General features: G+C 43.0%; 1 protein-coding gene across 7 annotated transcripts; it reads right to left on the minus strand.

Annotated features, from left to right (window-relative positions):
• Window positions 1-1,263: 1,263 nt before the first annotated feature.
• LOC101160050 (protein Shroom2) lies at window positions 1,264-27,241 on the minus strand. Of its 7 annotated transcripts, none has more exons than XM_023961788.2 (11): window positions 27,095-27,241; window positions 26,481-26,728; window positions 22,961-23,109; window positions 13,664-13,786; window positions 11,242-13,240; window positions 11,091-11,146; window positions 7,244-7,768; window positions 6,273-6,731; window positions 2,713-2,887; window positions 2,377-2,649; window positions 1,264-2,304 (listed from the first exon to the last, which is right to left on the minus strand). In XM_023961788.2, the coding sequence occupies exons 2-11, from the start codon at window positions 26,685-26,687 to the stop codon at window positions 2,032-2,034; spliced, it is 4,239 nt and encodes a 1,412-aa protein (XP_023817556.1). In that variant the 5' UTR covers window positions 26,688-26,728; window positions 27,095-27,241; the 3' UTR covers window positions 1,264-2,031. The 7 variants fall into 7 exon arrangements, with proteins under 7 accessions (XP_023817556.1, XP_078790055.1, XP_023817573.1 ...); XM_078933929.1 differs by having other exon boundaries at window positions 27,100-27,240; XM_023961805.2 differs by lacking the exons at window positions 22,961-23,109; window positions 26,481-26,728; window positions 27,095-27,241 and adding exons at window positions 14,206-14,223; window positions 14,587-14,687; window positions 22,024-22,127.
• Window positions 27,242-27,339: the final 98 nt, after the last annotated feature.

Genomic DNA, 27,339 nt, shown 5'->3' on the forward strand with positions numbered 1-27,339 from the left:
AAATCTGCAAAATAATAAAAAGTAAATTAAACCAACGAAAGACAGCCAAAGATAAAATCGATGTACAACAAAATGCTAAATGTTACATAAATTAAAGAACAGAATAGAAAGAAGTTTTACTTTAAGTTACAATGCTTGAATATGTGCTAAGAATATTAAATAATACAATGGTAAATTCCTAAGTATTTCCTATGTTATTATACATTTTTGGGAAGGAAAGATACTTTTAGTGTAAATTTGCATTGAATTAAAATTTCAAATATAAATCACTAAATCCCCAAATAACTCTTAAAAATGTCTCTACTGTTACTACACAATTTAACAAGTGCTCCAGACTAGAATATACACAAGTCATCTGCATACATGCATAAACAGACCTGCCAGATCAAGCAGCTTGTAGCAGGTCATAAACGTAAAATTTACATTTTAAAGAGGCATCAAAAGTTTAGAATTTAGAACATTTCTTAAAAATTATTTAATGAAACAGATCAATCAATTATTGTATATTATGGGCCTACTTTATGTTGTACTTGGAAAAAAAAGCATAAACGTTGTTCTGTCTTCCTAGCAACACATGAAGGTTGAGGAAGTATAAAACACAAAGTTTTCCTCTTGGTTTTAACAAATAAATGTTATGTCACAATAAAATTTTACTTAACTTTAAACGCTTGTAAAGATGAGAAAAAGAATAAAAAAAGCACACAAAAAAAGAAAGGTTTTAAGACATTGTTTTGTTTTCACAAACCTGAGTCTGTCTGTCGAGCAGCAGCAGCCACGGCGTCCGGCGTTTGAAAACAAGAGATGACGAGGAACCTTGTCTGATCTATACAACAATGGAACACTTCCTCATCCTTTGACAATGATTAACTGAATATGACGGGAGTGATGTTACAGTTTCTGTCTACAGTCACCTCTGCTTTATGTGGAGATTAAAGACCTTATCTTTTAGTTTTCGAGGACAAATTTTATGTTTCATTTACAAATTTAAATTAAAAGAAAATCTTTATTTAAAAATGAAAAAAAAAACTATTCCTGCTCTATGAAAACGATAGAGATTAATCTATAAATGTGAGATGATGCTGAGGGGAGGAGCTATTAAGGTGTTGACAGACCTTGTAAAAATAAACTGTCAGCCCACCCAAACATAGGTCAAAAGGTCACACACACACAGACACACACACACACAAGCACACACACACTAAAAAAATAATTTAAAGAAAAAAAAAGCTGTCAAACTAAACTGAAGATGAAAAGAGAAACACACATTTTTAAATAGTTTTAATTCTGCGAGAGAGAACAGAAACGCTTCCTTTAGTCCACGGAAAATAAAATCATTAACACCTGAAAATGTTTTCAAAAGTGAAGCAGAAACCAACGCAGTGTGCGACTTCCAAGTCCCAACAAATACTGACACAATTCAGCAAAGAAATCCAGTTACAGGATCAGATCCAGCTTTTATTCTGACAGGTCAGAGCCAAACACCTCAAAGGAAGCCGGAACGCACAGATATTCTGTCTCTTTATTAAAGAGGCCGTCGAAAAAAATGTAGCTACAATAAATTACTAGAAAATATTCCAACTTGTCATAAATAAACCGTTCGCTTATAGCAGGAGGTTATAGTCCGACAGGAACGATCAACACAAAATGCAGGAGAGCGTTTGATTTCCCATCTTTAGCAGGATTTTGTTTGATCTCGGAGGAATGAGGCTTCAACTCGTAAACTGAATTTTATGCTTATTTTTGTAAGTAAACAAAGAAAAACGCATGTGACGAATTCTGTTTTGACCAACCAAAAAGCTTCTCAATGATTCTCTGGAAAATAGTCTTTGACTCTTATTTTCTTACTTCCTGTCATTGTGGATCAACAGCAGCCGTGTTCTCATGAGATATGAAGTCAGAGGAGGAGCCCCGCTTTCGCTCGTCTTTCTGCGACTTCCTGGTGGGCGGGGCTTGATCAAAGGGGCGGGGAGTCTTCAGTTCCTATTGCAAAAATACGTTTTGGTAAAACGGAGGCAGCAGCAGCGGTTGGGGTCAGAACGGCGGCCTCTGCTCCAGCGGCAGACTCTCCAGCAGGCACTTGAGCTGCTCCTCGCCCAGCTTGATCTTGTCCTCCAGCTTGCGCTGCTCGATGATGAGCGCCGACTTCATCTTGACGAAGTGTTTGTAGTCGTCCAGATGCTCTGCGTTCAAGTGGGCCTCCATGACGCCGGTCACCAGCCGCTCCCTGCGGTCCAGGTTCTCCTTCAGCTCCTTGGCGTCCTCGTGCTGCCTCATGAGGAGCTTGTGTTTCTCCGTCAGCGTTCGCTAAACAAGCACGCGTCAGTTGATTAGCGGCGGCAGGGATTGGTGGACAACTGAGTGGACACATTGCCTCACCTTCTCCTCTGGCGGCGCTTCGTCCTCCAGGCTGTTGAGGGCGTTCTCCACCCGGGCGAGTCGGCCTGACAGCGACAGCAGCAGGCTCACCACCTTGTCCAGGTCGCCCACAAACATGCGGAACTTGTCCAGCTGGTTGGGCTGGCAGAGGTGCTGCACGGTGGCCTCCACATCCCGGCCCAGCGCCTCGTTGTCCTCCACGTCCTCCTGCAGGCTCTGCCGCGCCTCCCGCAGCACCTCCAACTTCCTGGCCAGACTCAGGATCAGCTCTTGCTGAAGAAGACAAGGAAATGAATGCAAACGCCCCTGTGTCTTCCCCAAAGCTTGGCTCTCTACCTTCTTGCCGGCCAGGTCGATGTCCAGCTCGTCCTCGGAGTCCTGCTCCTCCAGCTGCTCCTGCATGCCCTTCATCTTGATGAGGAGCTCCGCCTTTGGAGCGGAGGTGTTGTAGTAGGAGGAGCTGGGCACAAGGGAGGCCACGGCTGATGAAGACAGCTCGTCTTCCTCTCTCCTGAAAAACAACAGATCTTTATCAACTTTTGTCCAGCAGAGGGCGGCCTCACCTAGGAGAGAGGAACCTGGAATCAAGTCACACTGACTTTATGTCCCTTTAACCCTTGTGCTATCTTAGATGACCCCACCCTTGGATTGACGTATCCTCCCTACCATGACATAGGTAGATAAAGGTGGAAAGATTTCATGTAATGATAATCCATGGACACCAGTGAAAATCACAAATCATTGAAGAAAAAAGGTTCAGCGCATTGTCTAGTGGGTCTAGATGACCCAACTCCCAATGTTAAAGTGCCTTGGATAGCACAAGGTTTACAGACCCACTCCGATGAAACTTGCGTTTTTTGGTGTTTTTAACATGTTTCTGTGTCCTTTTTTTGATGACGGGGAACACATATAAAGCAAATTAAGCTTAAAATTGCTTTTGAATACAGTAATCCCCCCGTATTCAATTCAATTCAATTCAATTCAATTCAATTCAATTTTATTTGTATAGCCCAAAATCACAACAACAGTCGTCTCGATGGGCTTCGAAGTAAAACATGAACTCAAAAGGATCACGAATACAAAGAGTTCAATAGAAAAATACTAAAATGAACTAACAAACTGACTAAGCTATACTGGCATCCCTGCCCTTAGACCCCCCTTCGCGGTAGGGACAAACTCCCAAAAAAACCGGATTCCGGAAAAAACGAAGAAACCTCAGGGGTGCCCACATGAAGGAGGGATCCTCCCCCAGGACGGACAGGCGATTTACCAGAACTCTTAGAGAAGAATTAACTTATCTAACTCTACAACTACATATATAAAAGTCCAGCAGACGAGCTTCATCCAGCCGTGGTTGTGGGGACAGTCAAAGGCGCGAGTCGAGCCGGAGACAGGATCCACAGCCAGGTGTAGGAGCAGGAGCAAAGGCGAGGTAAACGGTCAGGAACTGGAGCACGGATGAGCCAACTGGAGTCTGGAAGCACTCCCACTCCCCAGTATTCGCGGGGGTTACGTTCCTCACCCCCCCGCGAATAATGAAAATCCGCGAATAATTGACACTGTTTTAAAACTCCCGGAGCCAGAGCCTCTGCAGAGTCAGAACCTTTTTCTGCCGTTTGGGTTCATTTCCAGAATCTGGAGATGATGTAGGGCGTTTGGATGGCATCTTAAAAGCATAAACAATACTTTACAGTAAAGTACAGAGTAAATCGGTTTTCAAAATCCGTGGAATGAGCGCTGTTCTGCGTCTCACGCTTGTGACGTCAACTCATCTGCGGCCACCCGCGAATGGGCGGGGCGCGAATATTAAACCGCGAATGGGCGGGGGATTACTGTTTTTCTCTTTTTAAATGGCTGTAAAGGAGGAGCAAATGGTGTTTGAAAAAGACAGTATTTGTGACCTTAAAAAATATGCTGGACGGGCCACTGGTCCTCTTAAACAAAGAACTTTCAAAAACTATGACCTAGAAAAAAGGAAGCAAATTTGTTTTTGATTTACGCTAAAAACACACCGCATACCACACTTAAAAACCGCCATTTTTTCAAAAAAAGAAAAAGAAACACCTGATGATCTGGAGCGCCTTAAGTACAGATTAAATCTGCTTGTGTTTACTAATGTCGACGCAATTTTGAGAAGTACACAGCGCTGTCAGTTTTACAAAGCTTTGATGTTATTCTGAATATGCTAACATGGCTAGTGTGTGGCGGTGCCGGTGTAAGTACCGAAAGTATTCGGCCTGCAATAACTGTTCGGGGTCCTTCGGGGTCCTGCGACTAATGATGACGTCACATTATGGGATTGGCTGTCCGGTGGTCTGATGACGTTTAAGATAGTGCTTGGTCCGCAAGTTTATACGCTAACACGGCTATTAGTGACTTGTATGTTGAAATTTCCCACTATATATCACAAGGGACTTATTTTAACTCCCCTTTTAGCTTATCATCTGTGGCCAGCTGTGGAGACGAGCAGAAAATTGGATTCTAGACATTTAGCATTTATTTTAGTGCTAATTCTTTGTTTTTTGGTTTGTTGTTTATTTAAATAACGTATATAATATATAAAAGTTGAACAAAAAAATAAGGTGTGTGTGCTGTTTTTTTTTTTTTGTAATTAGTATATTAATGCTATCAACGTGTTTTAAAAAGGAAATATAAACTTTGCAATCATAACGGTTAGAAACTGACATTTCGGCCAATTAAACCAGACTGCAAACCATAAATAAATATTATTTGTCATATAGTCATTCATTTACTCACGTTGGAAGAATACGTTTTTATTGCCACTGTGTCTCCCTATTTTACATTTGGTGTAACAAACAATTATGTCAGACACCCCTTAAAATTCAAAATGACATTATTAGTTACGAGGAAAAAACTTTAGGTTACGTAATGAAACGTGAAAAGAAAATATAGAGCCCTAGCAGATCTCTACGCTACGTAGCTACGTAGTTTGTCCAAACGGTGTTACCGTAGTGTGACGTAATCATTAGTCGCAGGACCCCAAAAGAGTTATTGCAGGCCGAATACTTTTGGTACCTACACCGGTCTGTGTTTTTATCACGTGTTGCTAGCAAAGCTGGGAATTAGCGTAGTTTCAGTGAGGCTTGTTTTAGCGGTATCCGACTGTTTTTTTTTTCACGGGTTGCAGACAAGGTTGGGAGTTGCACGTGTTGTGAATACGCTAGAGGTGGCTAAAATACAGTAGACCATTCATGAACTTGTGATCAGGTGCAGAAAATACAAATTAAAAGGTCACTGGGAAGTAGGCCTGCAAACTAAATGGCAAATTTATCGTTATCGCGATATCAAGCTGTGCATAACGCAAAAGTCGTAAATGGTAATCTTAAATGTGCCAAAACAATCTTATGGCAGCTTGAATTATTTAGCAAATCAAATAAATCCATTTATGCATTTGACCAATCAGATGGAGCCTTTGATGTTAGATGTACGCCTCCTTTGTAGACGAGGGTCATTTGGAGTCCAGCTTAAGTGTTGTTGACTCTTATTTAAATGACATTTATATTAAAATAGAAATGACGCTTTTGTTATTTGTTCATGTGTTGCAAGTTATTTCATCATCGCAATATTGATCACTGATATCACAAATTGCGAGTTTTTCTCATATCTTGCAGTCCTACCGGGAAGGTTTTTAAAATAGATCAAAACATGATTGGAATGGGACTTTAAAGCATCACTTAAAAACTTTAAACCCACAAAAACTGCTCAGTTTAATGAGATCAATGTTTACTAAAGTAGAGCTGCTTTTTTAGCCCAAATTGTCTCCTTGGTTCACACAAAGACGGACAATTTCCTAAACCTGTACAAACCATAAAACTTTACTAGCAGCCATTATAAACACATAAGTTCATCCATAACAGGTGTTCAGGTGTTCCCACCTGTCCGAGCTCCTGGGGGCAGATGTGGGGAGTCTGGATCCCGCAGATGCTCTCCTCCTCTGCTGGGCTCCCTCCAGGATCTTCTCCTCCGGTGGAAAAAGCCCCTCCATCAAGTCCATGGTGGTCTTTCTGCCGCTCTGGTCCAGGATGTCCACCAAAGACTTGTCTTTACCCATGATGTCCTTCGCCAACTCCTCCCTTTTTGCGTCCTCCTCCTCCACGGGGCCGGCTGGCCTGCCCTCCTGGTTGGAGGGTTGTTCCGGGTCGCCTGCTGCTTGGCGGGCGACGGCGCTGAACAGAGATGCGTCGGAGTTCACCGTGGCGTCTGAAAGCGGGGCGTGGGACAGCGACCCGACAGAACCTCCGGCGCCGTTCTCACTGCGGATGATCCTCACGGGGACTTTCCTCACCAGACTATTAGCCTCCATTGCTGCTGGAAACCGAGATTCTTTATCCCACCTGCATCCCAAACAGAGAAAAACTTCTCGTTTGTAATTCCGGACACCATTTAGTTGTGTTTTTTCTCCTTTTTTTTCCCAAAATAAAACCAGAATCACCAGAAAACATAAACATGATCTCAAATGTTTTGGAAGACGTTTTTTGTTACCTTTAGGAAGCTCTGGATTTAGCATTTTCTTGTTTTATTTCTTAAAAAAACGTGACTTTACAAGTCTAGAAAAACTCACATTTGCAGGAGTGATGAGTTTTTTTATGGAATAAAAAAGTCAAAGAGCAATAGGATTAATAAAAGTCCTCTTTTTTTATGTTATGCTGTATTTTACCATCATCAGAGCTCATAATCGTGAAGTTTGTTCATAAGTTTTCCTGTAAAGCTCCATCTGACGTGTTATTTGGAAAAGAATCACGAGAAAGCGGTTTGTTTCCAGCCTCCGTCCCTTTTCCTCTAACGTTAAGTCAGAAGGAGGCTGCTTTAGGTGGTGCGCCTCCTCCTCCTCCTCCCAGCTTCTTACCTGAGCTGCGACTCATCCTGCACGGTCGGCGGTTTGTCGGTCAGCCTCGCCGGCATGAACTGTGGCGAAGGGGAGCGAGCTGGATTGGATTCGGGGAGAGGCAGAGCGGCGGGCGGAGGTGACGAGGAAGGAGGGGAGAGGGAGGGCTGCTGCTCCGACTCCCCTTCGGCGTCCGGCCCGGCTGCCGCGCAGCGATGAGGGAAGCGGGCCGGGGCTGGGGCGGGAGCGCTGGGGGACGGCTGGGCGTCGACATGGGAGTCAGAACCGGAGCGGGGCAGAGTCTGGAGCGCCGTCGGATCTGACCGGGAGCCAGTGGGGAATTCCTGACAGGAGGAAGTGGTTTCTGGACCTAAAGGGAGCGCAGGAGGCAGCAGGAGACTGCTGCTGCTGCTGCTGGGGCTGATGCTCCGAGGGCCGGGGGAGGGTGCGGTTTGGGAGGCGCTGGCAGGGTCTGCTTTGGTCCTGTGGTCGGGGCCCGGGTTCCTGGAGACCGCAGGAACCGACTGTCGGCTCTCCAGCTTCTCCCTGAAGGTTCCACACAAAAACCAAGGAGGAGAAAACAGTCAACAAACGGCCGCAGAACTAAAATAAGAAGCAGTACCCCCCCATTTCAGTGCCTCACATTTTCCATCCACGAACACCACAGTCATCCATAAACACTGTATTCAAGTAAAAGTCTGAATATGTAGTTACTAAAGTACTCGAGTACTGAGCACTTCTGTGGTTTTATAGTTTGACACTGAATAAAAGAAGCAGAAATAAAAGAGAGATTTAAGTTTACAATCTTTGGTTTGCTAAAAAAACGTTCTTTCTAGAATCTTTTCTGATTGTTGCGGCACAAAAAAAGCTATAAATTGAGAGAAGAGAAGAGTTTTTCTAAAACGCTGGAAACTGAAGATAGTCCTTTATAAACAATGATTTATATCAAAATAAAGCAAAGATTTCACTTTTATACTTTTGTAAGAACATCTGTAATACTAATAAAAGCAGCAAGTTTAGTCTGTTTTACACCAAAATGACTAAAATTATACATTTTTGTTTAAAAGTGACAATTTGATTAAAGAAATCAAAGTTAACCTGCTTTTATTTCTTCAGATTAAATCAGATTTTCTTATGTTCAATGAATTTTTTTTTAACTTTGTATCGTTCTTTGGGAGTTTAGTACTTAGTGAGTTGTGGCGTGCGTTAATTTCTGACTTTACCCCTAGTTATACCATGGTATGGGTGAATACTTGATTCTGATTAGCTGCTGGGCGTGGATTAAAAAGTGATAAATGTTCTAAATCACTGCGCTAGCTTCTTTAAAACAAACTTTAGCTTCATCATCTGGACGAAAACAAGCGGTTTCTGAACTGATGCTTCATTGAACCCATAGTGACGATCAGCAGATATATCGCTTTCCTTTGCCGCTGCAGTCGGGGTCGGTGCCAGCCTTTATAGCGCTCTGCACCACGTAACAAATAGTCCACTTTTTGTGAAAAAAAGTGATTTAAACCCAAATAAAAAAATAAATAGAAAAAAGTACTTGTTGCAGGTTGTTTTAACCCAACATTAATTGGGTAAAAATGATTGAAGACATATTTCTTTGTTACGTAACCGTGGTACAAGTGCAATGATGGCCTTTGAGGTGCCCATGATCAGAAACGGACAGAGTTCAGTGAAGGCACGGTTCAAACTTGAAAATGTGTTTTTATGAAGAATTCAAACTCGTTTAGCACTTTGTTATTTCTTGTAGCCAGGGTAAAAAATGGGACAAATAGAAAAGTTCATGAATAAATAAATAAATAAATTATTTTGTTAGTTAATTTATTTTCTTTATGAAAGCTCATTTGTTGTTCTTTGGGATGCATTATGAGTGAAATGTTATTTGCAGTACTTTTAACAGTGTTTGATTGTAGTTACATTTGATTGACGTTATGTGTCGTGCATGAGGAGTTTGGAGGGAGAGAGCGGAAAGGGAGAGCGGAGGAGAGTTCCGGTTTTGGCAGGGAAGGACTGAGCAGCGAATGAATGCGTTAGTTCGTATGCCCCAGTAACATAAGTTTGTGCCGTGGTTCGTCCACCAGATGGTCCACTTTATGATCGAGTGCTGAAAACGTTAGTAGATTACAGTAAGTCTTCGCCCAGGACTTGTGACTGTTGGATACCGTGACGTTAGCCTCGTATGTAGCCGACGCTAACAGGTTTAGCAAAGGACTGAGTTGCCGTCCACAAGATCGGCTGAATTAAAAAACTCTGAGAAGACTGTTCCCGGACTGGAGAACGAGCGATTCGATCCAGATAGCACTCTGAGCCACCCAGGAAGCTCAGAGGACCTCTGGCGACGTGGGAAACGAGACGAAGACGAGGAAGTGGTGACTGTTAACGGCAACGCCGGTTTCAAAATGGAGTCGGAGCTGTGAGTCGGAGTGTGCCATTTCCAGACAGGAGCCTCGCGAGGAGAAGAGAAGTTGGTTGGATTAAAACTCAAGTGCACAAGGTACCTTATTTTATTTTATTTTGCTGGTTCAGTGAAGCGACTGTGGAGTTTTTGGTCCCTACGAACCCAAGCATCGATTCAGGCCTGCAACGTAGGAGTTCAAAGGGGGTTTGCCGGCTTTAGCATAAGATAAAAGCAAATTTACTGAACTGTGTTTGAGCGTTTTGCCTACACTGTGAGTGTGTGATTTTTATTTGTGCAATAAGAGTCTATATTTTGCTTAATTTGGTACCAAATCACCATATTATTATTGCTTTATTTTATATTCATTTAACTTTCATTAAAAAAGGGGTTAATGTTCACATTATAACTTGTGTTGGGATTTTATTGATTATTTGATTTCATATTCACTGTGGAGTTCACGATTATTTTAAATAGTGCCATCGATCCAAAATAATATTACTTTCCGTAAAAGTGAACAGAGAATAAGAACCCAGAGCCCACTCATTTAATCTACGAGTACAGAAGGGCTACATTCTGAATGGAAATTTGGAAAAATGAATGCAGATTTAATCATAAATTAAATCAAATCAGTTCCACATTTCTGAGGGGTTACTTGGCATTAATGTAAGGGGGCGGGCCCAAATCCTGCACCAAAAAGCTATGTTTAACCCTTTAACGCCCGAGATGTTGCTGGAGACTAGATTTGCACCATCATTGGGAATCAGCTGATTTACACAGCTTGGGTTTGCACGTCACTACCGTGCAGTGCTGCGGATTTTCTCTGCTTCCAAATCCCCTGGAATCACGTTAGTTAGTTGAGTTAGCAGTGGAGCTAAAGCTCCGATATAAAAGTCTTTGGATTAAGTTGAAGGTAAAATAAAGTCTTTGAAAACTTTAACAAAAATGTTTTATTTCTTTTTAGATGATTCAATTGTTTCAATTTAGTTTAATTATGTCTGTTGGCCACTTCACCTTAATCCTGTTTATTGTTATTACTTCTTCTTAAGTTTAACATATAAAATAATCCAGACCTTATTAGAAAAATGTTTCAGGTAGAAAGATGACTTGGACCAATCTCTGGAATATTTGGCTGTTAAAACACTGGTCTAGCTTACTCCTAATAATTTCTTTTTTATTTGTATATTATCATCATGAGGGTGTTCTCTGATCATATTATTGCATGTGTGGGGGTTGGTGTTCTTGTTTGTTTCTCTGTACAGCACCTACAGGTGTGTTTATTACATGAAAGGAGCTGTGGAAGTAAAAAGAATAGAATGGAACAGAAAGGCACGGCTGAACATGAAGATGTTTATCAGGTCAGAAGACGACCGCTCTTCCAGCTCGGGCAGCAGATAGCGATCCAGCTCCGTTCGGACGGTTCCGAAAACGGTTTCTAAACCACGGTGAGCGTTCTTGGTTGGTCACCTGCTGGTTGAAGTGCTTTCCTGGTCTTCTGGATCTCTCCATGGAGATGAAATCTTCTGCAAAAACAAACATGAAAAAACAAAACGAAGAAAAAAAAAGAAGCTTAACAACCAATAAAATGAACTTCGCTTTAATAAACCATACTCCTTACCTGAGGGTAGAAGTCTGCAGATGGCGAGGATCTGGACCTCTCGTGGACGCACACAGGTGTCTCGTCGGCTCCTGCGTCTAAGATGTTTTCCGCCGAGTGAAACTTTCCTGGAGTTTTGGCCTCCGCCGTCTTCTTCTGCTTGTTCCAGGTGGCCTGGTACTCTGCGAAGGTCCCGAGTCTCTGCTGCTCCAGTGATGCGGGGCTCCGTCCGGGACTCAGGTGGATGTCGTCATTGGAAAGGCCCTTCTCTTGGGTTTGGTGCGTCTGGTTAGAGTCCGTGGGGGCGGGCTTTGGCGCCGGTCTGGCAAAGGTGGGCTTAGCCTGGAAGACCTTCCCTTCATCCTCTGAGCCCATCTGTGGCCCTCCTTCCACCCCGACTTTGTCCATCTTGTCGGGCTCTGAGAAGGAGTGAGTCCTCTTTGCCGGGTGGAAGCGCTTTCGCCCTCGAAAGCGTCCGTTGGAGACCTTCAGGACGTCTGCTCCCAGCGGCTCCAGGTCTCGCCTTTGGAAGGAGGTGGCCTGGAGGACCCTGGCCTGCGCCTCTTTCAGGTGGTCCTTGTAGGAGGAGGCACCGGAGGATGCGGAAAGTTCCACGGACCTCCACTCCTCTGGCTCATCCTCGTCGGGCTCACAGGTCAGTGTTGCAGCGCTGCGACTCTTCTGTAGCTGTGCTCGCTTCTGTTGGATCTCCTTGCGGAGCGTGGTGGCATAACGGTCACTGCGGCGGTTGACTTTCCCACTGCCGGCGTCCTGCGCCGGCACGGCGGCAGGAGCAGCGGCCGTCAGACTCCAGCTCTCCTGGGTTAGGGAGTGGAGCAGGGGCGTTTTCAGGGAGGAGATCCGCTGGTCTTCGTGAGGGAGCCACGGGTCCTGGTGCTGTGAAGAAGCCGCCTTATGGTTGCTGCTCTGAAAGAGTCTTTTCACATCGCTAGAGGGGCCCTCCCCCCTCTTCAGAGGGTCATTAGTGTCACGGGCGGAGAACTCATAGGTCAGACCACCACTGTGATCCTTCTTTTCACCGTAGGCTGTTGGAGGTGCGGAGAACTTCGCCTTTGTCTTCAGGGAAGCGGGCAGGACGCTATTACTGCTGTTCATCCAGGGGGCGGAGCTGCAGCCCTGCCTGGCCTTCAGCTCTGCGGCCTGTTTGGCTGCAGTACCGTAGTATCTGCTGACCCCCCCGCTCTCCTGGCTGGGGTTTGTGGTGGCGGCTGAGTGGCGGCCCTGTCTGCGGCTGAAAGCGTTGGCGGGCAGGTCCTGCAGGCTGCGGTAGTAGCTTCCTACGCTCTGGATCCTTGTGGGCGGCGCTGCCCGGGCCTGCAGGTAGAAGGGGCTTTCGTCGCTGTGCTGCCTCTGGTGGGCGGGGGGCACGGCGTAGTGGGATTGTCGGACGTCACTGCTTGACAGAGAGAAGAGCTTGCTTGGCCGCCGCTGGCTGCTTTCAGGCGGTTTTCCTAATGACCTGCCACTCTGTGGGGCACCTGAGGGGCCGTCCGAGTACGGAAACACCTTTGTGGCGGCGAAGCTGTCGCTCCGCAGGGGCGGGGCCGGAGGCGGGGGGGGCTGGGACGCCTTTTTCTTAGGTGCCTGCCAGACGGGAGCCCCGCCAGGCCTCCCTGCAAATGAGACTCTGCAGGCGGGCTGCCCCTCTCCCCGTGATCCATTCCAACCTGCCGAATGCAAGACCCTAAGCCGGTCGCCGGGCTCTGCCCCGTCGCCCTGAAAGCCCTTAAAGAAGATGCTCTCCGTGCTGGTCCCTCTCCGTCCTGCCGAGCTGGAGTCATTGATGGGGGGGCTGGAGCCGCTGGAGAAGCAGCTGAACGGTGAGTCTCGTCGAGCGCCGCCGAGCGGCTCGGCGCTGCCGTATTTAGGCGGCGATAAATGACCCGGGGGGAACAGATGGGCGGGGCACTCCACCCTTTCCATACTGTTCACTGAGCTGGTGGGGCTGCTGTCTTGATGTACAGGGCTCTGGTCTGCTGGAGTGAACGTCTCTTTGGATCTTCATCAAACAAAAAGACAATAAACAACAATAAAAAGATGACTTTGATCAGAAAAGCCCCAGTCCAATCATCTTTTGATCAATTACAAAAGCGTTCCCAGTTTACATAGGGTAGATTCTGCAAGGGAACAGGAGTTCATCAGGAGTTGTGGGCGGGACCATTGGCAAAGAGCACCCCCCCCACACACACACACCACCTCCCTGTTGCTGAGAGCTCTCTGTTCACATGCTCTCTCTCTAGAACATGTTAAAAACACCAAAAATACTATTTTCATCTGAATGGGTTTAAAAAGACCAGTTGGAGCTCAGTGGCAGCCAGAAGGAGGCACTGTTGGTAGAAACATGCAGTCCTGGCACCTAAAAAGATCTTGGCTTCTCATTAAAGACGTGAACAAAAAGTTGAAACTGAACTTAGACTCTCACCTTGCTTCATGTTTTGGCTGCCAGATCGGCGCCGGGTTAGCCTCGGACCGGGCCGGCTCAGACTCCTCCTCTGTCAACTTGGAGGAGTGCCAGGAGTGTGGCCGGGATACAGCTTCATTTTTCCTGTAGACAAAGACAAAGACAAAGACAAATCTAAAGAAAAATCTAGATAGAAGAACATCTAATTTTTCTGGATTTGTTCTTTCTCTACCATAACACAGTTTTGCCTCCAAAATTGGTTAATGAAGATCAAATGCATCAGAGGTTTAGAGTAAGTAATGTCTTGAACCAAACAAACTAATCTGGGAATTTTAGTTTTTTTTGTGTTTTGGTTTTTTTTGGTCAAATCATGAACAATTATATGTCTAAAGTGTTGAAAGATCAAAGGAAGCTCTGAACCCAATGTTCCAGGCGAAACAGCTTTATACAGATACATTTTCAGGAAACTTATTTTTTCCTGAAAACCTGCTTCCTTGGTAACAGGAACATAGAGCGTGGTATCATCTGCAAATAGTTGGAATTTCATGCAAACATCGACGTACCCTTTGAAACGGTTCCTCCTGGAGAGCACGGTAAAAAAGAGGCAGGTGTTCAGTGTATCATAATATTCAGGACATGTGATCAAAATAAAAAAAGAAGTAAACTGCCAATCACAGGGTTGATGACAAGACATCAAAGGAAGATAAAAGTGAAGGGGCTAATCCTAAAAACAAACAGGGAAAGGTCAAATTCCTTTATGTGTGGAGGAAAATCTGGATCACAACTAACTTTTTTTTCTGGCTAAACTACACACAAGATCCAAAGCCAACAAGTGTGCACTTGACTGGGGTGACAAAAACCACAAAGCGAATACACAAAACTGCACTGAAAACCATCAAATTCTAAAGCACATCTAGACACTGAGAGATCAGATCCTCTGATACCTCATGGAGCTTCGCAAAATCTTGTTGAGAAAGCTTCTCGCAACGTGAACCTCCGACTCTGATGGCATTGTTCGCGGCGACACAACATCGACCATCATAACCTTCATGGAGGGAGGTGAATGATGGGATACGAAAAATGACATGATGGGAAAAAAGATAGTTCAAAATAAAAGATTATAAACATTGTCTTTGACTTGGGATCCTTTTAAGCATCATCTTAGACACTTTAAACAATGTCAACCTTGTTAGCATAGTTAGCCTTTGGATACAAAAGACTGTTATAGACTGACTAACTAAGAGAAACCTTATCCGCCACAGCCTCCTGTCTACCAAACTGAAGAGCTTCAAAGCATCAAATTGAAATTTTAACCCCGCCGTGCCGAGAAGGAGACCTGCATTCTTTCTAAGGAATGCCGCAAGGTTTGTTCCCACTTGTCGTCATGGAGACATCTGTCCTGGGCATCTCCCCGGATCTCCTCCTCTCCGGCATAAAGCAAGACACTTCTGTCCGACTCTCAAAAAAGGTTCCACAAAAAAGACATCAGAAACCAAAAGATTGTGCACTCAAAAGCTCAACGACAAACATACAAATATTACAACAAATGTCAACATCTGAGCAACCAGAAATCAATACAGGCCTCTCTTATCCACTGTACACCTGTGTTTAACCATCAGACGTCTCCTTTTCCTTTTGATCAAAGGGACATAAAAGCAAGAGCTGTGTTGGCTCCAAACAAGCCCCTCAATGCAAATACCCCCCTCACTGAAGAGCTGTTGTCAGCAGCTACAGCTGCACTCTGGCTGATACTGTTCTTTGCTACAAAGATGAACGAGGTGGACTCAGATCGCTCGGAAACATAAAGGAAAAAAGAGGGCAGTGAGGGGAAAGTAAAATGGAGCTGCTTTGGAGGAGAGACGAGAAACCATAAAAACAAAAATAAATTTACCATAAAATTTTTTATTATCTTTGACAGTCAAACTGTCAGTTCAGTTAGCATGTAAAAGACCACATTTAGTAAAGCTAGTGAAAGATAGAATAGTATGAATCTAAAAAAATTTAGATAAATTAAATTATGCTAGAACTAATAAAACTAGGACCCATTTGAAGCGAAGCCAAGCTATGTTGGTAAAGCTATAATCTTCAGATCTTATAAATATAATAAAATAAAAAAATGTACTTTCCTTGTTTATCTAAAAGTGGATGCATCAGAATGGAGAGGAGTTTGTGGACCGACAAGTGTTTTTTTTCTATGTCATAAATATGATCTTCTTCATATGTCTTCTATCAACAGAAAAATGCCACGAGAACATGTTAAAGACACAATTTTCACAGGGATAAGTATTTAAAAGAGCATCATCATTAATGCTCATGATACTCTACTTAAATCAGTCTAAGAAAATTGAGCAGTCACTTATGAAGGAAAACTTAAACTTTTTAGCTCACTTCTTAGTTTCAAAATTTGGTGTCACTTTGGATTCACCTTTGACAGAGATTTCAGAGTCAAAGCAATATATAAGTGACATTCTTTATAAATAAAAATAAAACTTTTGAACCAAAACTTTAGACATGAGTTCAACAGTTTTCATTAACTACGATTTATCCTTTAGGCAAAAATGTTTAATCGTTAATAATTGAAAATAAATCATCTAACTTTTCCCTTTATGATTTACCCCCCCCCCCCCCTCTATAATCTCCCTCCTACACCCCCCTCCTTTTCTTGTCCATCTGGTTCAACAAAAAACGGTAACAAATATAATTAATATAAATAAAGTTTTGTCTAAATTACAAAAGTGGTTTATTCAAATATACACCTTGTGTGTCAGAAGATTTATAACCCCATGTTGTAACAGTAAAATCTGTTCAACAGAAGAGGCCTTTAGCTCTCATCTGTTTGCTCAGCTGTTGGACAAGACAAGGAAAAAATAGATCAATAAATTATTCATTAAAAGGATTTTATTGTAAAACAGTTGCAGAATGAGAATTGAAGAGCTGCAGATAAAGCTTCTGCACGAAAAGCTTGAACTTTTAAGGAGCTTGTCTCTAACAAAGCTGTCAGTGAGGGATCCCAGCACAATTTGTGATAAAACGTATAACCCTTATGCTATCCTAGGCAGTTTAACGTTGGGAGTGGGGTCATCTAGACCCACTAAACAGTGCTCTGAACCTTTATTCTTCAATGATTTGTGATCTTCACTGGTGTACATGGATTACATGGAATCTTTCCACCTTTATCCACCTTTGTCATGGTAGGAATAACACATCAATGTAAGGGTGGGGTCATCTAAGATAGCACAAGGGTTAAATGGAAACACTTCATTCTGCTACATTAAAAAAAAAATCCAAAATACCCACGAGGCTTTCTCCAGGAGTTTGTTTGTAACTCATGGTAGATTTTTATATGAATATCCAAAAGTCATGATAATAAAATCCATAAAACAAAAAGTTCTATATGATGACATTCTCATAGGAATAAATTATCGTTTTATTTTCCATGAATTTTGAAGTTTTAAATCAACTTTAAATACTATATTCTAATTTTAAATAGCCTTCTTCCAAGAAACTTGTATTATAAAGATTTTCACAATAAAGTTTGGCAGACACAAAAGGATTTCAGGTCATAAAGTCGATCAAATGTATTTTTCATCAATGTTAATTCTTTACAAGCTTGAATGTTACAGTTTTAATACAACCAAAGGAGGACACTTGTCTACCTTTAAGCGTCTCCAAAACAACTTGAAAATTATAATTAAACTAATGACAAAGCATTAAAATGGAGGATTTGTTCAGAGTTTCAGACTCAAAGTGATCCTGAAGGGACCAATAAGCTATCAGCCTATTGGTGTTTTTATTGAAAGATTTGATCTGTATTAGTAAAAAATGTTTCTGACCCAAACCATTATTCCATTATTTCATCTTTATCAAATTTAAACTTGATAAAACCTGTCACTTAACTCAGAATGAGGATTTTTTTCTTCTTCTCAATCCTAACAGATTAAAGTGGAATAATTAAGGTAAAAATGCCAGAATACGATTTATATTTATTTCTTTTTTACAAAAATATGAGTCAAAAAGAATTCCTCTTCTATGAAACCAAAGGGATAAATCACTCACCGCCTGTCTGAAACAGCTCTGTGTGTCAGGGTGACACCCCCACTCCAAAAACAAGCAGACGCACTTTCTCACCAAAACTCCCACCAAAGAATGTGGCAGCTCTGCGGCTGAAAAGCAGCCACCTTCCTCCTCCTCCTCCTCCTCCCTCCACACAAACCACCTTGTGCTGCCCAGGAGATTTCCTCTGGGATTATGAAGGGGGGGGGGGGGGGGGGTTAAAACAAGGGGGGAGGAGCTTTTGTCTTGTCCTTGCTGTAATCTGGAGCTTGTGCTTTAAGGAGCTGAGTGCGTGAAGCCGCCGGGGCTGCTGGGAAACTGAATTAGCCGTCATGAGATGGTGATGAAAACATGCATCACTGAACATGTTCAGATTAAGAAAAAAAAAAAAAAAAAGGTACAAATTTTGAAAGTTGATAAGTTACAAAACTGCAGGCCGTCCTCATATCTGAGAGCGCTGCATTCCAGCGCGCTGGGAAATTTCACAACCTGTCTTTATTTGCCCGCCACACATCCACGTCCTTGTCAGGAAAGGCAGCGTGGAGAGGAATGTCTGTCTGTTTTTAAGAGATACCAGCCAATGTCAGACTGAGGAGGAGGAAGAGGAGGAGGAGCAGGAGAAGTTAAAATACATGGAGGGGGTACTTCCCAATAACTCATGTTGTGATGAAGCCTCAACAAGCTGAGAGTAAACAAAAAAAAGTTAGACTAGTTTCTCCTAATTCCACAAAGAACCACAAAAAACTACATTTAAAAAACATCTGAAGGCCTGGGAGTTCAACCGTCAACCTTTCCCCCCTTTGGGATCATCCTCATGTTTGATGGAACAACTCCAAAAAACGGCTTCTCTTCCTTTATAGACTGATGGTTTCGATCCCAGCCAACCAGTGTTGAGATATTTCGTTTCAGGCGGGAAAACAAATAGCAAAAAAAAGCTAAGGGAAAAATGACCAAAAAAAAGGCAACAAAAATAAGCAACATTTAAAGACTAAAATGAATGAAAACATAATAATGGCAGGAAGTACTATGGTAGCTTTTAACCTTTAACTGAAACATTTCAGAAAAAAAAGGTTGTCAAAGTGGAGGAAAGTCAGCCAAAGATAACAAAGAAAGAAAAAAAGTTGAACCAAATGAGGAGGAAAAAAACTCAATTTTTTTACAGCCTCTGGTTGAAAAAGTGAAGGAATCCCTGCAGCATTCAGAGACATGTCGGGGTTGAAATTGTCCGGGGCAGACTTCTGATCTGTGAGGGGTTTTGAAACCGACATTAAGTCCAGTAATCCCATTTAAATCAGTTTTATTGCCACACTTAAACTCCGCCTCCTTTAACCTTTTGTGTAAAAACTCTGCCCAATCCACTGATTTCACACACAAAATATAAAATAAAATAAAAAATGGAGCCACGTTTTCCTTTTTCTTGTGTGAATCCATCCACCGCCCCCCGCCTCCTCCACCTGCTGACAGGAAGCCCAGCTGTGACCTCAGGCTGGTGACTCAGCAGCCTGAGGTCACAGGAACCCAAACAGCCGCCGGGAGCAGCCTGTGGGGCCGCCGTGGCCCCCCGGCGCACCCGATCGCACAATAGAAAGTGCCGGCATCATCACAGCCGGGCTTATCGATGTCACCGCCTGACCCATGTGGTTGAACAACAAAAGTGGAGCATAACTATGAAAAATACAGCAATTTACAGCTTTGACACATCAGCAGATCCTCTGAAACTGCAGGTTCTCCAGATTAAAGATCTAATCAACAGTTTTTTTAATGTTCAGCTAAAGGAAAAGGTAGATAAATAATAACAAACTTTGCAATTTCTGTGATTTAAACCAGCATATAGCGTTGAGCCCTTTTCATTTTGCATCAGCCAACATGTATCCTCTACAATAAATGAAAATAAAGTCATATATTTTGCTCAAACAGGGTTTTCCTATCAACTTTAAAAAAATAAAAAATGAAAGTTACTTTTTTATTTGCTTCAGGCCTCTTCATTAAGATTATTTTCTGTTTTTGCTCAAACACACCTGATCTCAAACATCTGCCAAGCAGAAGTCGGTAGACGTGTTCCAGCACATCACCTGGACTGTGCTTGGATAGGTTTGAATAACTGCCTTTATTATGGACAGGAGGTACGCAGGTCCTCAAGTCACAAACCCAAGTCAGGTCTGACGTATTTCGCTCTAAACTCAAGTCCAATTTTTCAGTCCTAAGACTGTGTGAGAACACAACATATTTCTGCATTCCCACGAATAAAGCAACAGCAAAATAAAAGGAAAAACCTGATGTCAAGGAGGTAGAAATAAGAGTTCACCATGAGTCCCAGAACGGAAATCCTCAAGTCCTAAATCCAAGTCCCTACCTATTAAGACTTAAATGAGACTTAAAGTTGAGTGTCAAGTCTCTAAAACTTCACACCATTTTCCACATCACTTGATTGTGGTGTCCCTCAAGGCTTTGTTCTAGGACCTATTCTCTTCTCTTCATATACAGTTTCTGAGTCACTTCTAAAGTCTTTAGCTATAGCTTTAAGTCAAGTCTCAAGTCTTTAGCTATAACTTTAAGTCATGTCTCAATTTTTATTGAGGAATTCAAATCAAGTCTCAAGTCCTCAGATACATCTGTAAACCAAGTCTGCCATTTTGGTGAGGAATTCAAGTCAAGTTTTAAGTCTTTGGCTTTAACTTCAAGCCAGGTGACACGTCTTTAGGTGGCGCTTCAAGTCAAGTCTCAAGTATTTGATAGTTAATTCAAGTAAAGTCTTAAATCCAGATGTAGCTCCAAGTCAAGTCTCAAGTCTTTATGTATAGCTTTAATTCAAGTCTCACATTTTAGTGAGGAATTCAAGTCAAGTTTTAAGTCTTTAGCTTTAACTTCAAGCCATATCACAAGTCTTTAGATGTAGATTCAATTCAAGTCTCAAGTCTTTGATAGTTAATTCAAAGTCCTAAGTCTTCCATAATTAATTTAAGTCAAGTCTCAAGTGTTTAGATGTGGCTTCAAGTCAAGTATCACATTTTGGTGAGGAAATCAAGTCGAAGCTCTTGTCTTTATGTGGAGCTTCAACTGAAGTCTCAAGTATTTGATAGTTAATTCAAGTCAAGTCTTAAATCTAGTTTAGCTCCAAGTCAAGTCTCAAGTCTTTATGTATAGCTTCAATTCAATTCACACATTTTAGTGAGGAATTCAAGGAATCTCAAGTCTTTAAATGTAGCTTCAAGTCAAGTCTCAAATTATGGTGATGACTTAAAGTCAAGTCTTTAGTATTTAGCTATACCATTGAGTCAAGTCGCTGCTTCAAGTCAAGTCACAAGTCCTAAAAAACACGGTTCAAATTAGTATTTTGTTGCCACTAACAAGTCATTAAACGTCTTTTTGAACAGTCTGTTTGGACACAAAAACAGAAAGTTGATATTTCTACATTCTTTATGCCAAAGCTTTCTGACGATAGCTTTCATTTGTCTACCTCACCGCCATGTCCTGGGAGCTAAAAAAACATACACAAGTCTCAAACCTCAGGTCTTTGTAGTCGAGTCTCAAGTCCCACCTCTGTAAAACATTTGATTAGTCCAAAATCAGCCTTTCATTAAATCCTTAACTGTATTCTCCTTCAGCACTTTTGGTGAATGTTGTCTGCCGAAATAAATGTGAAATGCGTTTGACACGACAAAGTCAGAGAAACGGACAAGACTGAAGCTTTTGGGTGGTAGAAAGCATCCGTTCCTAGACATTAATAGAAGATCTAGGATGACATGCTAAGGTGCTATGGTTTGCTCAAACACAGCTCCACCTCTGCGCAGTGTAAGAAGCAGGTGGAGGGTTGGCGTCACGGCAGGACAAACGCGATGATCAATCCGCCCCTGAAAGAAGGAAGCGCTTGAATGGTTCAACTCCATGTTTGCCAACATTACCCCTCTTATGGGGAACTCAAAATCTCTTTAATTTGCTTTTGTCGGATCCTAAAAGGCCTTTTTTTTATAGAACAACACATAATCCCGCAAATCCAGACACACTTAAATTCAGGCTAATTTGCATTTATCTTCATTTTCAAAGCAGGAAAGCGTTTTTTCCCCCCAACTGATCTGTTCACACACAGGTTAATGATCAGCTGAGTCTGAACAGCTTTCAGGAGACTTTGCTTCATCAGCATCCAAAAAAAACAAACCACACACAAAAACAACTTGGCTAATCGCTTTCTGAACTTCTAGATGAGCGTCCAAAGCTAATCTGAGTTATCTTCCTACCAGGGATTGTTTCCCGATCTGACCTCACAGACCCCGAAGGATCAGGTCAAACAAGAAAAAAGGAAGTGAGGAGGGGGAAAAAAAAGGAAATACCTGGAGGTGAAAATCTTCTCATAGTTTTGGTCTTTTAGAAGTAAAACATTCTGGTAAACACAGAGGAGCGTCCACTCTGAGCTGCCTGGAGTCACCAAAGCCCCTGCAAACAATGCGCTCTGCTGATAGGGCCTTGCCCACTAAGCACTAGACCCACCTAGGCAACAGGGATCATACCACTCCTCCCGCAAACAGGGGGAAGCCCCGCAGGTTCCTGGATTTCTGTCGGCAGACCAGCACTGCTCACATCCGCTCGGAGACGCTCCGCTCTGCTTTACCGGCTGTGAGTTTTGGCTCTGCAAGCCTCCCCAGGGTGGAGCAGCTCCCGCACCGGCCGCCGGTCAGAGCGCACCGCCGGGGGGCACCTGTCCCTTTGCGGCGTGGCTGGACCCGCTCTAGAGGGCTGAGCAGCGGCTTTAGAAAGGAGTAATTGGATTCAGGCTTTAAGACTTTGTCGCCTGGTGGGGAGGCAGCACGGGACACGAGCGGCACCGGCGGGGAGGGGTTTCAGGAAGCAAACAGGTGGATCCTCCTGGATGGGATCGGACTGAACTTACACACAGACACAAAAAAAACAGGAGCGACTTTAAAAGATGAAACAATGAGGTCAAAGTTCACAGAAAACCCTCGCTCTAATTTGGCACCCATTGTGTGCGCACAGAAATAGCGGCGCTGCTTGGAGCTCTGCTTCGGCCCACAATGACGGCTTTTGTTTAACCGTCAAGAGCGAGCAGGCGGCGAGAGGCCCTCGTTCAAGGCTTCAGCTGAGCCCCCCCCCAATAAAAAAAAACCACACCAGTCAAAGATAATCAGCATTTGGGTTTAAAATAACCATTCCATCAACTTTTTTATGACTGGGAACATTTGGAGAAGTCCAGCCTGGTGTGTGATGAACCCCTGTCAGGGTGTTGGTGGGGGTGTGTGGGGTTTTTGGTACCTCCGGATCACCAGGGTCAGGGTTTGGTGGGAGCTCTTCACCAGGCTTATGGCCTCCAGCCGAGAGCCGTTGAGAGGAACGGCGTTGACGCTCACCATCTCATCGCCGGCCTGGAGGCGGGCGGCTGCTGCCGCGCTTCCCTGCTCCACCTGGAAACACCGGAATGAACGAGGACGTTTAGAAAAACCTAACTCCTACAAGTCCCACTTCCAACATCTTTTGATCTACTGTAAAGCGTCTTTTCATAACAATTTTGTTGTTTTTAGAGTAAAATAAATAAAAACCTGTGTCGTTTTCTAGGAAATAATTTCTGCAGAGCGGCAGGAGTTCATTAGAAATTTGCCTCTGAGTTGGTGAAGAGCAACCCTGCCCCCACTTCCCGTCATCTATCTATCTATCATCTATCATCTATCTTAAAACTCTCTCGCTAGCCTTTGTGCTATCTTATTGGGTCCAGATGACCCCACCCTTACATTGACGTGTTATCCCCTACCATGACAAAGGTGGATAAAGGTGGAAAGATTTCATGTAATCCATGGACACCAGTGAAGATCACAAATCATTGAAGAAAAAAGGTTCAGCACACTGTCTAGTGGGTCTGGATGACCCAACTCCCAATGTCAAAGTGCCTTGGATAGCACAAGGGTTAGGTTTGGCTTTTCTCCTAAAGGCCCGTACACACCGGGACGAATATTCGGCAGGCGTTATTCGCCAGCGTTTTTCGCCACGTTTTTTGCCACGTTTTTTGTGTTCACACCCAGGCGATTTTCGCTGACGTTGAGCCGAGCGAACATGCAATTTCATTCCCTGACATTTAGATGGCGCTTAATGTAAACAGAAATACTCCTGTACACAAGGTGGCGCTGCGCAACTTTACGATTCTTAAAGTCGCTTTTCACTCAGAAGAAGAGAGCAAGTATTTACGCACTTGTCAGAATAATACAAAGAAAACATGAATATTTCAAGCATCAGTAGCTCCAACTGGTGCTTGGTTCGGGGATATTTTTGAATGTCCCTCATTATTTCTTTGCGGCAGTGTAGACGCTACTTGACGTCTATCTTCTTCGCTGGTATGTGTGCTCAGCAAGGCAGTTTTGTGTTTGAGCGCCCCCAAGTTGTGTTTTACTGTAACTTTAGAAGCTCCAGACACGTGTGTAAAAGCGCCATTCTCATTGGTCGAATAGATTTCGACGCGACGCGTCGGAAAAAAAAAACGAACCCGAGGCGTTTTTTTTTTTGACGCTTTGGCGCGTGGCGTTTTTTCGCGTCGGTGTGCACACTCACATTGGTGCCCTTTGTTTAGTCACGAGGCGTTAAACGTCGGCGAAAATCGCCGGCGAAATTCGTCCCGGTGTGAACAGGCCTTTAGACTATGACTGGGGTGTACTCATGTTTGCAACATGGGCTTGAATTCAATTGTTAGGAAACTCTCTTTTTTGTCTGTTCATATAAACGCATCTTGTTTGCAATCAACCTTTGTGGGTATATTTTGACCCACTCAGCGTATTTTCTAAGCATTTTTTGATCTGATCCTCATTCACAATGATGTTAATGAAGAAATACCAAGAAATGCATTTTCATTGCAGTGGGTCTTTAAAGTACGGAGCCCGTGTCCTGACATTAAAAAACTAAAATATATCTTGTTCCCACAAATTAATATATTGTTCCCACAAGATAATATTCCGTTCCATCGAAATACTATTTCGTTCCCTGGAAATAAACAATTTGTGCGAACGAAATAGATAATTCGTGCGAACGAATTAATTATTCACGTCATAAGTCATTCATAAACACGGATATGCTCTCCGTCCGTCCGCTAAAGCCACTTTCAGCGGTACCTTCCGTGTCTCTGTGACCCACATTCGTTCAAGAAAGGAAAAAGAAAAACAAGAATTATCAATTTCTTATCGTCTCAATGAATATAAGAAAATATCATAAGATTTATGATACCTAAGCTTGCTGCTTTGCCATACGTTTCACCGGACACAGCTCCTGGGTCTGCCACAGAGCTCTTTTGCTTGTAATGCCGGCATTCGGGCAGCTGGCTGGCCGGTAGACAGACAGCCAGCTGATTTTATAGTTTAGGGTCGAATAGGAATAATAATATTCAGGACTTGTCTTTTATTAACATACTCTTTAGCAGTCACTTTACATTCAAAGGCTAGTAGGCTACATGCTAACTACTAGCCGATCATTTATCTTGTCATTCATAGACACGGATGTGAGTAATAGTTGGATTTACAGCAGATACCTTCACATTTCTGTCTGTGTGTGTCTCATTACATTGCATTGAGGAAATGGAGGATGTTTAGAGATTAGATTTATTTATTTTAAAAAGCACAAAAGCATTGGTAATCACGTTCATGATCCTGGTACGCTCACCGTCAATCTTGCTGCAAAGGCCGCTTTCTGACGCTACTTCCGTGTCTCTGTGAGCATTCAATAAGAGTAAAAATAAAAGCAAGAATGATCGATCTATTATTGTCTCAATGAAAATAAGAAAAAACATCATAAGATTAGGCTGGCTGCTTCGCCTACCGGACTAGCTCTTAGCTCCTAGCATTACATACATGGATGTGAGCAATATCCCGTCATGCGTCACACAAATCCAAGATGCATTTCGACCAATCACCGTGTCCCTGTAACTGAAGTGTAACAACAAGACCAATGATTGGCTGGTCGAAATCCATCTTGGGTATGTGTGATGCATGACGGGATATTGCATGTTTGTAATGCTAGGAGCTAAGTCAGACAGGCGAAACAGTTACCGGTGAAAGCAGCTTTTGCGGCTGGACATAGAGCGATATCGTGTTTATGAATGACTTGTCACGTGAATAATTGTTTCGTTTGCACAAATTAATTATTTCGTTCGCACGATTTAATTATTTCCAGGGAACGAAATAGTATTTCGAGGGAACAGAATATTATCTTGTGGGAACAAGATATTAAATCTGTGGGAATGAGATTTATTTTAGTTTTTTGATGTCAGGACACGGGCTCCGTATTAAAGCATTTTTTCAATCTTTTTTTCTTTTTCTCTCATCTGCTCTGCAATACCAACGACAGCCACAGGAGGCCGCTAGTGCTGCACAAATGTTGTTTTAAATTGAATTTAGAAATATTTTCCAGACAAAAATGAAGGTTTTGGGTCTAATGCTTAAAGGAATGGTTAAAATAATTAATCCAATCCAAAATAAAAATGAAGTATTTAAACTGTATGACTTTAAATCTGTAAAATTTGAATGGTAAAAAATTTGTTTCCAAAGTAAACATGTAAGAAGAGGTTCAGAATTGTATGTCAAATTCAGGAAATGAATCCAAAATAAGCCGCTTTAGCTGCTGCAACCTGATGCTCTGATTAAATTTTCAAACCTGCGGCGGCTGTAATCTGAGAGGCGCTCAGAAAGGTTAAGTCTATCTTTAGATCTACAGGTAGAATGAGACAACACAGTCAGGATTATGGCTCCGCCTCCTGAAGCTCCTCGTTTCTAAATCAAATGAGTCTGTCAATCAAAGGCACCTTAGTGATGATCAGTGGCTCTCTGTGCTCGGTGCCCCCCCGCAGAGTGAAGCCCCATGGCGCTCTGCCCTGCAGAAGCACCTCCACCAGCTCTTCCTCCTCCTCCTTCTCTGCTTTCCCTCTTCCTCTCCACCTGTCCACCTCCCTCCACCATTTCATCCGTCCCGCAGAGGCCCGGAGGTCGTCCCGGTAACGCAGGGCATCCATGATGCCTGGGGCTCAGGAGGCTCCATCAAGAGCAAGCCGGGCTGCGATAAACAGAGAGAAATGGTTACCTCTGGCTTGATTTGAACTTTTATTTTTTTTTTACAGTTTTCTGCTTTTTATTAATGCCACCAAACTTAAGACCAAATAAAGTTCGCGTTTAAGTAAATATTAACATTTATATTTAAAATAAATGATCGTGATAAAGCAAAACTAACCACGTTTCTGTCGCTTTAAGAAAAAAAAAGTTTATTATTATTTTTATTGTTTGTTAATCTAATTTGGCGTCAATAAAGTTTTAGAAACGTCAAACGTATGAATGTTGTCACGGCAGCTGAAGCTAATGATGTGTGAACAATTAAAAAACAAACTAATTGGATTTTTATTTAATTTCAAGGCTATAAACTTACCTTACATTCGTCTGCGCTCATGTCAGGGTCGAGCTCGGCTTTGCGTCAGCCGCAAACGATTTACGGTAGTTCGGTTCATGTGTAGAGTTCCCCAAAACAGACCGTCGGAGTTGAGCCTTAAGAGTCCAAACAAGTCGACAGCTCCCTGATCGCCTCCTCTTCCTCCTCCTCCTCCTCCTCTTCACCATCACTCCGGTCCTTTACTTCAACTTAAACAGTGATTTCGTGCTGCCCCCTGGCGGCTG

This window comes from Oryzias latipes, chromosome 2, assembly GCF_053564925.1.
Source record: "Oryzias latipes strain Hd-rR chromosome 2, Olatipes_Hd-rR_3.1".
In the NCBI taxonomy this organism is placed as follows: Eukaryota; Metazoa; Chordata; class Actinopteri; order Beloniformes; family Adrianichthyidae; genus Oryzias; species Oryzias latipes.

Excerpts from the sequence above, each read along its gene's own strand:
- LOC101160050 (XM_023961788.2), bottom strand. The coding sequence starts at position 26,687 with ATGGATGCCCTGCGTTACCGGGACGACCTCCGGGCCTCTGCGGGACGG. Across the intron at positions 13,787-22,960 it reads CTGACCCTGGTGATCCGGAG|GAAAAATGAAGCTGTATCCC; the intron begins GTACCAAAAACC and ends CTTTGTCTACAG. Across the intron at positions 6,732-7,243 it reads CAGGATGAGTCGCAGCTCAG|GTGGGATAAAGAATCTCGGT; the intron begins GTAAGAAGCTGG and ends TTTGGGATGCAG.